Source organism: Biomphalaria glabrata, chromosome 9 (assembly GCF_947242115.1).
Source record: "Biomphalaria glabrata chromosome 9, xgBioGlab47.1, whole genome shotgun sequence".
NCBI classification, from domain to species: Eukaryota; Metazoa; Mollusca; class Gastropoda; family Planorbidae; genus Biomphalaria; species Biomphalaria glabrata.
The window spans coordinates 36,883,211-36,896,488 of record NC_074719.1 but is presented as its reverse complement, the minus strand read 5'-3'; the positions used below and the strand labels follow the sequence as shown (position 1 = coordinate 36,896,488).

The 13,278-nt window shown below is 32.7% G+C and overlaps 1 protein-coding gene across 1 annotated transcript in view; it reads left to right on the top strand.

Moving 5' to 3' along the window:
- The window catches only part of LOC106050804 (beta-N-acetyl-D-glucosaminide beta-1,4-N-acetylglucosaminyl-transferase-like), a 44,211-nt gene extending 36,054 nt beyond the window's left edge, over positions 1-8,157 (top strand). The window contains exons 4-8 of the mRNA XM_013205847.2: positions 317-507; positions 1,751-1,873; positions 4,021-4,125; positions 6,260-6,398; positions 7,608-8,157. Of these exons, the coding sequence (XP_013061301.2) occupies positions 317-507; positions 1,751-1,873; positions 4,021-4,125; positions 6,260-6,398; positions 7,608-7,697 (648 nt within the window). The 3' untranslated portion in view covers positions 7,698-8,157. The remainder of the gene's footprint in view (positions 1-316; positions 508-1,750; positions 1,874-4,020; positions 4,126-6,259; positions 6,399-7,607) is intronic.
- The last annotated feature ends 5,121 nt before the right edge of the window (positions 8,158-13,278 follow it).

Below are 13,278 nucleotides of genomic sequence, written 5' to 3'. Positions count from 1 at the left end.
ATTAAATCCTTGCCAAAACCTCCTGCATGATGTAGGGTGATGGCGGTGGGCTTTGTTCAAACCTCTTGACCATCAAAGTGACACTCCAAATCACATATCGAATACCAGGTAGCATCCATATGTCTAAATATGGGTCAGTACCATAACATCAAGCAGGTCTTGATGATCTTATTAATAGGTTTGATAAAACATGCGCTCTATACAGTGTTCTACAGCTGTAATATATAAAAAAAATGTTGTTTCTATATTTGGCTGCCTATGTGTAGCTAATTTCAGTTGATGTGTTGACATTAAACTACATTTTTAATCCTAACAGGTCTCTGGACATAAATTTAACAAAGGTTTGATGTTCAATGCTGGATTCATTGAGGCCATGAACCAAAGAAACTTTGACTGCATCATATTGCATGATGTAGACATGGTGCCAGTGGATGACAGAAACTTGTACAGATGCAATAAGAGCAGTCCTCTACATTTTTCATCCGCAGTAGACAAGTTTAACTATTCGTAAGTTATTGTGAAAGATTGGGTCAAATAGTTTTATCTCAATAAAATTCACAAACAATTATTTTTGGATGCATTGCATTTAGTTAAAAATTAAACATTTCTTTTGAATGGATCCTGTTTTTTGAGATGTTAATAAGTAAGATTGGCATTAACATGTCATGGTTTAAGTGGACAACTTGTCTGTAAGTTGGTATGAACTGGCCTTATCAAATACATTGTGGAAACAATAATATGAAAGAGGTGAATAGAGAAAAGAAACAATAACCTCTATTGGAACTTGGGTCAATCAGCTGTGACCCATACAAAGTGGATGTGATAAAATCTAGCTGATGAGAGACCTTCAGATAGAGGAGCCAACTTCTCTTTCCAAGACTCTATAAAAAATCCTTCCCTGTGGTCAAGGTTCTCAGTGACCTTTTATCCAATTCATTTTGGACATTCTACGACAATAAAGGGAGTACTGTTTTTTCTAGTTCAATTGACTCAGAACATCTGATGTCATTGTTCAAAATCCAAGTGCTCACTGGAATTCAAATGTGTTCTTCCCACAGAGCTCCTTCTGACTTCTGAAGTGTCATGAGTAATGTTCTTGTAGGTCTTCTTCATAGAACAACTATGATTCATCTTGTAGAACACTTTTGAATGTTGATCCTTATTCTCGAGATGCATTCCCGACCACATATAACATGTTATAGTTGCATTCACATTTTTATTGGTAGAGGAGCCGACCATTTAGGTTATCATTGGTTTTAATCATGTTTATAAAAAAGTTGGCTTAATGACTTATGGCTTGAATTTAAGACATATCAAACACTTTAGTATGTCTCATGAAAAGGATATAGTAAATATTGTAGTATGTCTCATTAACTCTTTCTTTCCTAATTGACGATGTCAACGTTGATTTCGACCCCATTAATTTAGATTTATAAACTTTAATTTGAGATGTGTAAAAAGAGCATGCATTCTCTTATAATTCAATACTAAATATAACATCTTCTGAAAATAAACAAAAAATGTTATTGAGTTTAACCATCAAAGGTTGGTGAAATACAAATGAGCTAAATGAATAACACTATCGAAACAAGGAAAATAATTGTGGAGAGAAAGAGTTAATGCTCATTATAATAAAAATTATTGTACTTAAATGTTCTGATAAATTTTCATAAGTAAAATTTCTATGTAATTGTGACTTTTGAGTTATTGAATGTTTTGTCCCTTAGTTTGATTTTGTCTTTTTTGACAGAACACTGTACAGTGGTCTTTTCGGGGGTGTCTCCTGCTTCACTGCTGATCACTTCAGGCTGGTGAATGGATTCTCAAACATGTACTTTGGCTGGGGGGCAGAAGATGATGATTTAAGAGACAGGTTAGTTTGTTTATGTTTGTAAAATGTTTGACATGTTACAGATGTTCCTTCAGAGTTGAAGATAGTTTACTTCCTAGTCCAAACCTCCCGCAGGACGACGGGGGATAGGTTTGAACCCGGGACCATTGATAAATCTAAACGACAGTTTAGAGCGCAAACTGCACGACCAGGCAGCCATCCACATGGCTAGAGATAGTGCTCAGTTAAAGATAATGTTCTCTGGCATTAAGCCACGTCCCGTGTTAATAGTAATTAGATAAATGCAGCATTTTAAAGAACTATATAGACATTTATAATGGAATTACTATATATATATATATATATCCCAGACAACTTTCCTATTCCTCTTTAAAGACTTTGTCTTTGGTTGAGTGTTTCTCAGACTATGATTAACAGTATCTTGTTTGGTCAGCTAAATCCTTTCATCTATATTATCATATATGTGGTAAAACCATTGCTCATTAAAAAAAAAATATTAAGGAATACATTTCTGGAAGAAATAAGCCTAATAATAATGTAATCTTTGCAAAATTTTTGCTTGGCACCAAAATCAAACTGATGCGCTCCCTGGTCATGGACACATTTTTATAGGCTTGCGAGTCGTGGACGTTGACTGCAGAGCTAGAGAGGAGGATAGTAGCAATGGAATTGAGATGTTACAGAAGGATCCTAGGTATCACATTCAAAGACCACATCACAAATCAAGACATTAGAGACAGGGTTAAAATTACTGCTGCAATCGGACCCCTTGATGACCTGCTTAAATATTGTAAAAAAATGCAAGCTTAAAATCTATTGCCATATTACAAGATCTGCGGGGCTTGCAAGACCTTCCTTCAGGGAACAGTACCAGGAAAAAGAAGAAGAGGCAGACAGAGAAAGATATGGGAGGATAACATAAAAGAATGGACAGGCCTACCATTGAAAGAGGTTTTAAACAAGGCAAAAGACAGGGAGAAATGTAGAAAGACGGTTGACAAGTCTTGCTTGGTGCCCCAAAGGTCCAACAGACTAAGGAATAGGTAAAGGTAAAAAAAAAAATAAAAAAATGAATGAATCCTTTTTGATATATGCATTTATTAAAAAGTTTCTTAAATATAAAATAGTTTCTTAAATATGTTGATTATTTTTAGAAGCAGTATTATTTCTATCTGTAACACACTTTTTAAAGTTTTGGGTATCAATGCCATAACTTTTTATAGTCTTAGAGTGACACAGTAAATCTGTTGTTCCTAGCCCTCAAGAAGTTTGTGAAATCTTTTCAAGCTCACACTAAGTTTTCATTGGGCACGTGTGTAAACACAAAACACTGGCCCAATAACAATAAAATGTTCACCATATCTCTTCAAGTGCTATTAATGTTGCCACAATAGAGTAGTGGCCAGGTACTACAATTGTGAACCAAATCTCTCTTGTGTCTGATAGCGAACAATCTGTTAAAATATAAAAATTGTAATTTTGTTTAATGTTGGATTTGTATTAAAACATCTATAGTGCATCTGAAGTATGAAGTCCATCTTTAGTTAGCTCTATAAATAAGCCATGGAAAAACTGTTATTTAATTTTCTTAATTATAGTAGTATTTAATTTCAGCTAGATCAATTTAAAAAAAAACAAACATGAACCTTGTTAAAAAAGATCAGAAAAAAAATTAATTAGGAAATCTTTATTAATTTAAACTTGTGTAAACTTGTGAATATTTTTTCTTCTCTAGAGCTTTTCCTGCTATTCTTTATTAAGAAGTCCTCTAAAAAGTTCTAATTTTTTTTTTTTTTTTTACAAAGCTTATACCAATTCACTCTGTCTGTCTGTCTGGCCAAAAAGTTTGTACACGTTATTCCTTTGACACCTAATCTCAGATAAAGGTGAAATTTTGCACAATTATTTCTTTTACCTGACAACACAAGAATTAATTTAAAACAATTAACCAATTAGTTTAATTAACTGTTGGTAATAAATTATTTTGTTTGGTATAAGCTGAATTAGTCCCCTTTCTAGATTGTTGTCTGAGGCTTATTACAAATTTAATTACATGACTGATCCATTTAATTGATAAACATAATATAAGGTTTGTTTTTTTTAAAAGTATTTTTTTTGTATTTTGGTTTCATAATGTCAGCTTGATGTATTTTTGTATTGTCCACTAGAGCTCTTTTCAAGAATCTGTCGCTATTCAGTAAACCTTCTTCTATTGGAGCTTACAACATGCTGCCTCACAGTGGCTCCCATAATTGGAAGAAAAATTCTGACAGGTAAAACAAGTTACTATAAATGTAAAGTTTTTTGGCACACTGGTAAAAAAATTTTTCGGAAATCAATCAAATTGTTGTTTTGTTTGATTTTTCATGTTTCAGATGTTCCTTCAAAATTTAAGTGTTACATCCTAGCCCAAACCTCTCCCTGGATTGGGGGTGGGAGGAGGTTGAGGAAGGCAGGGTTTGAACATAGGACTATGAAGATAATAGTCTATAGCGCATACCATTAGACAGCCATTCTACTTTTAAGTCTTGTCCATCTGAAAGCAATGTTAAGCTGCAACTTAAAAGAATGTCTCAAATCTTTTGTGCAATAGAAGCTTGGAAGACTAGCTTGATCCTACTAGAATACCCTTATTTTTCAATTTCAATTCACACAATGTTTTATCAGCAATGAAGATTATGACTTCAAATTATGTAGGACAAATACATAACCACAACATATTGCTCTTTCTTTCATGTTTTAATGAAACAAAAAATGCATCAATTTTTAAAGTATAAACCATGAACCTTCCCCTATCCATTAGTCTTTCTTGCTTTCTTCCATCCATTTCTCAGTCTGCCATTTTTTCTTGATCTGTTCCTTGTAGGAAGGTCTTTTGTAGCCCTGAGGGCCTTGTGATATTGCCAGTTAAGGTTTGAGTTGTCTGACTGTGGTTAGCAGGTGTCTTGGGGCCCACTAGCTATTTCAATTCTGTTTTGAATTTACTCATTTGGGATGTGGTCTTTGTAGGTAAAACCTAGGATCTTGACTTTATGGCTTCTCTCTAATTTCATAATGACTTTTTTTTTGTCTGTTCTAGACAATTTTTTGGTGCTGGTTTTCTATTCAGTTTATACTAAATAAGGGGAAAGAATAACATGTTTATGTACATATTTTGTAATTAGACAATGCAATTTAGCTTGCCAGTTTAAAATCTTGTCCTAGCTCATTTAAATTAGTTGCACTAAAAACTAGTTCACCATGTAAAGAAGTGTCACCATTGTTAGGCACTTCTGTGCTGTGTATTATTTAGTCAAACGGAGGTAACACTCAAGTAATGAAATCCAATAACACAGGTGAAAGGCCAACAATACAAGTTACTTGCCGCTGATAGTGAAAGTGAATGTAAAACAAGAAGTTTAATAATGATGAAGAGAACAGTCGAATATTGTCAAGCTCAATCTCTACGTTCATATAAGCTGCTGCTCTCTAAAGCTGTCATAAGTAGTCTGTTTACTTTTTGTTATTCTTCCTCAAAACCTAGTCTCATTTTTACTTGTCCCATCATTGTCTCTGAGTCAAACCTTCCCCTATTTACAAAGTAAATAACTAATTCCTAATCATGCCATAACACACCATCAAATGATAAAAGAGCAATATAAAAAATTCTCCACTATTATATGTCTCTAATCACACTCGCATGCCAGATAGAAGAATCCCTAAAGACATCCTGTACGCTGAGCTAGCAGAGGGAGCCAGACCCAAGGGCCGCCCAAGACTACCTTACAGAGATGTCTGCAAGCAAGACATGAGAGCCATGGGCATTGACCAAAGAATGTGGGAGGAGATAGCCCAAGACCAGACAGCATGGAGACAGATTGTACGTGCTGGTACGAACTTTGCTGAATGCAAAAGAAATGAAGCTGCATTGGTTAAGAGAAAGAAAAAGAAAGCTGCCCTGTCAGTGAGCCTTAGGACAGATGAATATAAATGCTCGAACTGTGGCAAACTCTGCCGTTCTGCCCCGTCTCAAGACGAAACCAAAGCCAATGACTCATCTGGGCACATCCATTGTCTTACGAGACAGAAGGAGCCATATATATATATATATATATATATATATATATATATATATATATATATATATATATATATATATATAATCACACTTAAAATTGATTAAAGAAAAAATATTGAACTGCATTCTGAAATTTTATAAAATGACCATACAGTATATTTGTAGATTTGATAAAATTATAACAAAATTAAATTCATAATATACTGATATTTTAAAATAACAGCTAAAAAATCTAACATTTTAAATAGTATCTATTATTGCATTTTGTTTTGCAACATGTCCTTCTCCTAAAGAATTTCTTCATGTATTTATGTGCTGATTTAAGTTGTTCATTTTTTCTTGGTCCTTAGGTTTAAGATTTATCACAAACGACTAGACCGTATCGAGATTGATGGCCTGAACAGTGCCAAGTACAAAGTGGCTACTGTTGCTTTTTTTCCCATTTACACCTGGCTGACCATAGATATTGATGAGAATGAAGTCCTTGAAGTAAGTGGTAAAAGTCTTTTGTGTTGCATTCCATTTATACAGTAAATACAGTTGGCTACATCAATTTAAACTTGACTCTAGTACCTAAGTACAATTGAGGATTTTATCAGCCGAGCGAATCTTTGGGCTCAGAAAAAAAAAAAAATTAGATAGAATTTTTAGTAAATGTTTAAATTACAAGAATGAATAATCTTATTTTTGGATTGCAATACTCACACATCTATGTAAAAAAAAAAGACACATTAGTACAGTGGGAACAGTAAAAATGGAATGCATTATTTTTATTGTTATCAATTGGGGCAGGTAAAGTAAATACAGATGATGTAAAGCTTGTGTTTTGTGATCAATGAGGGCATAGCAAGGAAAGGGTTGCCTGAGTCAGCCAGGAAAACCAGTGACTTTACAAGAGTTTTAAGTTATTGATTAACATGCATGACTAGATTGACTTAGGGACATGGGTAGGGAGTAATCTTCTTCTTATTTGATGTAATGTCTGTATTTTATAAGATAAGAAGATGTAAAGGCTGTATTTTGTAATGGGGCAGATGATGTAAAGCTTATCTGTTTCTATGGCTTATGATTAATGGGGGAAATATGCAACTAGCACAACATCCAACTGCCTTTACTTCCTTAAAATATGTCATGCACCAATCTGATTTGGGTGGTCCTGAAAATCTTTAAGTTTTACACTTCAGTCTTCACATAGATTTGAACCTCGTTTAAAATTGAAATGCTTTACTACTCAGCTGCCAACCCCTTTACTCAACCACCTTTACTCAACCACCTTTCCCCTTTTCCATGTATCAGATGATAAAAAAAAAAGTCATCTGTTAAAAAATGGTATCATATAAACAGCAGAAAGACCTATTACCTTTAATCTCTTTAACAAATGTCAGGAACAAATCAAAGTCTTGTCACACTGTCATGTGATACAAAATGTAGATTGAAGACATTAAGATGTAGAGATTGTTCTAAATCCTTTTTAAAATTCTTTTTTAAACATTTAACCCTAATTTAACAATGGACCTTTGTGTTATTAAATACTCAGCTTTGGAACCAAGACTCCTAAGTTTTGTTTTTGTGTTTTCCCCAATAGCATTCATGTTATATTTGAACGTTTCTTGCTGACTTTGTTATTGATACATGCATATGTGTATATATATATTCATTAATGACTAAACCTCTAATACCTGTTCTATACACTTCCAGACAGTGCCTGAACACATGCGAATGGACCCCACATATACAGAAGATGACAGTACATGGATAATACCAACAATACCAGTATTGCCTGAATAGTATATCTTTCTGAATGTGCTGGCAATACCAGTATTGCCTGAATAGTGTATCCTTCTGGATGTGATGTCAATACCAGTATTCCCTGAACAGTTTATCTTTCTGGATGTGCTGGCAATACCAGTATAGCCTGAGTACTATATCTTATGTGCCACAGTTGGAGGTCTAACACTTTTTTCCCTCACTCAAGCCTGGAGCTTGCATTAGTTTTTTTTTTCACATCTGCTAATAGAAAAATGGATCTTTTGCTGTTGTCCTTTCAAACATGGCCATTCTAGATGAAAAAATTTTCTACTAGATCAATGTTCGGAATGAGCTGTTGAGTTTTTTGAACACTTGATTTTAGAAAGATTAAAAGTATGTGACATAGTACTTAACAGAAAAAACTCCTTTAAAGAGATTATGAAAACCAGTAAAAACACTTTAAAGCTAAAGGACAGTAAACAGATTTGAGCAAAAAAAAGGATATTAAAACAATAATGGCATCATGTACTCAAATGGACATATTGAATGTGACAGACATTAACCAAGATAGCTTTCTTCCTCAATTTTTTATCAATGTTAACAACTATATGGATGTTTGTGAAATGCCAACTGATGACCAAGTCTGATGACCTACATAACTTCAGCTCTGATTTAAGCCGATCTTTAAGCTGTATGAGTGTGTCTTGTTTCCTTGGCTTGATCATACTGAAGTGTGTGATCGCCAAAGATCAATGCACATGAGGCTTTTGGGCTTAGACTACGGGTAGACCTTAATTGTTTTAGTATATTGGCTGTTCTTAGGAACGAAGCATCAAGCTAAGCAGTTAATTTTATTTGCATTGTGATAATGTTATTAGAGTAAATTCATCTTGATATTATCTCATTTCCAAATCTATGTGTCATTCTGTCCATTAATCTTGCCTGTCCTGCATTTTATTGTTAGTTAGTTTTTTTTTAATCATATGATAAAAATAATAAAATATAAACATAATCAAGATTTTAAAAATATATAATAATAATAATTTAATTTACAGAGCTCTGTTAACAAACATAATGTATACTCAAGGCTCTGTAATATTTCAAACATAAACACAAGATAAATAACAAACTAATCTAACAAAAAATTTGAGCTAAATAAAAAAAAATATGGATTTTAGATGTTTTTACATTGATATTTTGGAAGTAATAACAAATATTACATTAGTCATGATATTTCTATAGCTGTATGCTTCATCATAAATGGTGCAATTTAGTGTACAATGGCACAGAAATCTCAAACATTATATTATTATTTAGAGTTAAATTTAAAGACAAATCATAATGTGATATGACTACAGAATTATGAGTGTGGCCTTGACTTTGTCATTTTCTTTAGAATGTTGCAGAATTCATTTTTTTTTAATTGATTATGAACACAATTATTTGTATGAATGTCTTATTTCTATTGATAGAAGTTTAAATTTTTTTCTATTTATATATTTGTATCAAATTACTGTATTGCAGTTATATTTTAAACTGTGAATATCATTTCATCATAATAGTTGTGAAACAGCAATGAAATCCTTGGAAACTAGTCTTTGATTGTTAATGTTGTAGTCAAAGACCAAGTCCAGTAGTAATTAATATTAAATGTATATAGGAGAATGTAATCACAAATAAATACATTTTACAAGGATGTTGAGACAGTATTACAACAGAAGTTTACACATGTGAGTGTTATTATACTTTTAGAAAGAAGGCTATGTGTTGTGTAACATGATACTTTAGCAAGAAGTTATTTGTGGTAACATATTATTGAAGAAGTTATGTAAAATCAATACTCCTGGAAATTTAAAGCATTGCTGTAGAAATGAAAAAGATATTCACCCTATTCCCTAAGTTTTGTTGAGCATTTGGGGCACCACATGTGATGTGTCAACTGTCTTTTGCCTTGAATAGAATCTCTTTCAATGTCCATTCTTTAATGCTGTCTTCTCATTGCTTTCTCTGCCTCCTGGTGCTGTTCCCTGAACCCTCAGGGCTGGCAAGAAAATTTAATTTTCTCCAACATGGCCCATATTTCTAATTGAAGGTAGACTAATTAACTTTAGTTAGAGTTGTCAGAAATTGTCGAGATTTGTTAAGCATATTATCAGTTATGTCAACTGCATATAATCAACAATAGATTTATCATTGCCTGACTCCAGTAGACATAGCATTTGAATCATCAGGTATGATCAGTAACAGATTCATCATAATTTTACAGTGTCTTTCTAAAGCAAGCTACGTTATGCAATTCATATTTAGACAAAACTTATTATTATTATTTTGTGTGTAATGTACTAAAAAAAACACTATTTCAATTCTAAAGTAGGCAACACTCTCTTTTTAAAAAATATATATGGGAACAACATTTTAAAAATGAAATTTAAATTGAGAAAGACATTTAGTTACCAATTATTAGGCCATTTGAATTTATGACTTATATAACCTGGATACTGTATAATCACAAATCATTTCAATTTTAGCACATAGTTTTTTGGGCCTCATTGGAGCTAAAAGGAACAATTTGTTTTTTTTTTCAAATATCCAGCATTGAACCTACAACTATTTTATATACTATAGTTAGTTACTATAAACATAACACATTTATTATTCAAATTATGCTACTACTTATCTTATAACATAGTTTATTTGTGAGGCACACTATTTGGCCTTTATTTATGTGCCTTTACTCTGTAATCAGGTCCATTGGTGTTTAATAAGTACAAGAACAAGTAAACAAAAATGAGGTACACCATTCAATGTATGTATACAATTACATTAACACCTATGAAAACTGTCCTGTGTTTCGTATGGAGACTGTCCCTTTTAACATTATGCATTTATAGTTATGTTTATTGTATTACATGGCTAAAACTTGAGTCCATAAGAATTGGACTAATGCAAGGTCCCATGAAACCCTATGGCCTCTGACAAAGTTTTTTTAAAGTGGTCAGGGCTGAAGAATTGACTCTCAAAGTTCATTCATGTTTTGTCAAATGTTTGACATGTTTCTGATGTTCCTTCAGATTTGAAGGTAATCATCTTCCTAGTCCAAACCGCCCGCAGGATGATGTGGGGTGGTAGTGGGCAGGGCATGAACACTGGCCCACCGAGACAACTGAACAACAGTCCAGCATGCATACAGCATGGCCATCTTTTAAATTTTTTTAAATGATAATATCACAAAATTTTTTGGTTGGAAAGGACAAACAAATTCTGGGGTTACTGAGAAGGCTGGTTAGTAGACTTCTGTAATACACTTGGCTTCTAAAACAAAATGTCTTAGAGTTAGAATTCCATGTAAGATGCAGATTTTTAAATTTTTTAATTTTCAGGATGCTCGTGTGTCCACCCATCATCAACTTGACATACATTTGAAACATTAATGTGGTTGTCATTGTTCTGGCCACATGACATCCTCATTAACCATTGGCCATAGAAATAAATGAGCTTTACATCATCTGTCCCCATAGATTTCGCTAGGTCTGAAAGGTGTACCTTTACATACTTTTTTAATGTATATATATATATTAGTATTTTATAGAAGAAATGGGTAAAAGAGGAAATGAACTTTTTTTTATGTTCATCATATCTTTAGTAAAAAGGAAACCCAAGTCTTTGATATATCATTGTGAGAACTTATTGTGTCTTGAAATGTTTTGTTTCTGATACAATGAGATTGTAAAATGCAGTGAAGAAAGAAAAAAATATTTTTGTTCGTGTATGTGCCATTGAAACTTGCAGATGAAGTTCATTGTTATCTTTGGTTGTGTACGTGTGTATGTGTGTGTGGCTGTCTCTGGGAGTCTGGTGCATCTTGCAGAATGAAAGGCGTCTGCTCTCTTCTGTAGATGACAGAAACATGGGCAGAAAACACTGTGACATGAAGACTTTTATTGCTGAGGCGTCATCTCAGCTTTAAGTCTGATCAGTGCCATGAAGACTTGACTTGCTGAGGTTTTATCTCAGCTTTAAGTCTGATTTTGTTAGGAAATAATGTGGAAATGCTTTTGATATGGTGTAGTCTTTTTACTTTGTTTTCTTTTCCCGTATAAGCAATTTTTGTTCTTTTTTTTTCCAATGTTGTCAACTTTTCAGAATAAGAACAATTGACCAAGCCCTCCTTGATTCCAATATTGCAGCTGCCTTTTTTTTTTTTGGCTTATATTTCTCTATATTACTCTTTTGCTACAATAATTTGATATATATATTTTGCAGTAAAAGCAGAGTGTGAAAATAGGTATATCTGTTAAGCTGACATATTCATATCAAATATAAAATACTGTGAAAACTGGTTTAATCCTATTTGTTAAAAAAGTTTTGTTCTTTAATAATGATATAATTAGGTACTTTTTGTCTAGATTTAGGGCCCTCCGGTTATAGGAGAGACTTAATCATAAAATACGGTCTCTGCCATGACCTAAGGAACATTTATGCCAAGTTTTATCAAGATTGTTTAGATGGTTTTGATTTGTACTTACATACATACTCTTTACATTGTGCTTTCTATTATAAGATATACTGGTATATATAATTTGTTTTTTATAGAAAATACAATGCTTATACAAATGTTTAAGGTTTGTATGTTTGTAAAATGGGTTACAGGTTTCTAAAATTTGTTAGGTTTGTATATTCGGTTGATAACTTAGTTCTATAGTGTTTGTGTATGCTGGTTGTGCACTACGTGTAAGCGAGGAGTTAAATTATTATTTATAATAATTAATCCTAGTGCGGTGGGGGATATAATGAATATTTTTGTTCACGTTTTGATTTACTGATATTTTGGTCTAAAAATATCGATGGTTAAGATTTCTAGAAATACAAATGGCCTATTTGTGACATGTAAGGAATGTTTTAAGCAATGGTGACAACAAAAATCTTTTGACGTCATCAAAATGTGAAGAGCCAACACGGCACCACAAAAAGCCTTGTACCGCTTGTTTATTCATATTCGGCCATTATATTTTTTAAAAACTCATTGCTTGTAAATTTAATAGGGTGTGTTATTTTTTTATGTATATCTGGGTTTGTTATTTTTCGGCACTTGTTAAAATGTGTGAAGACATGAAAGTCTATACAGTGTGGTTTATTCTAAATGATCTTATTTGTATTATTTTTTAATTGCTATAGGTATATCATGTATTATAAACATAACTGTACTCATCTCACAGATTAAACAAGTCCATCTCGTATTAGAGATGATAGTTACCCTTTTTTTTTTGTTTGATGTGTAAGATATTTATATTTTGTATTTCATTAATCTATTAAAAGCCATGTCAAGTAAATGTGACATCATTGTTGTTTTTTTTCCCAATGTGTATGGTCATTGGTCATCAGAGCTTAGAAATTCGATGTTTAGTAAGTCAATCATTTCAGATTTATTGGCCATGCCAATCTGAAGTGAGAGATCTTTTTTTGTTTCTTAAAGATGGCGTTTGTTGCCAGATAAGCTTTTACAAAAATAAATCCTATCTTACAATTTATATTTCCCGCTTAGATTGGAATTCGAAATCTTGAGCTGTTAAGTAAAGTAACAATTATACATAAAACACTAAACCATAATCTTCAAATACAA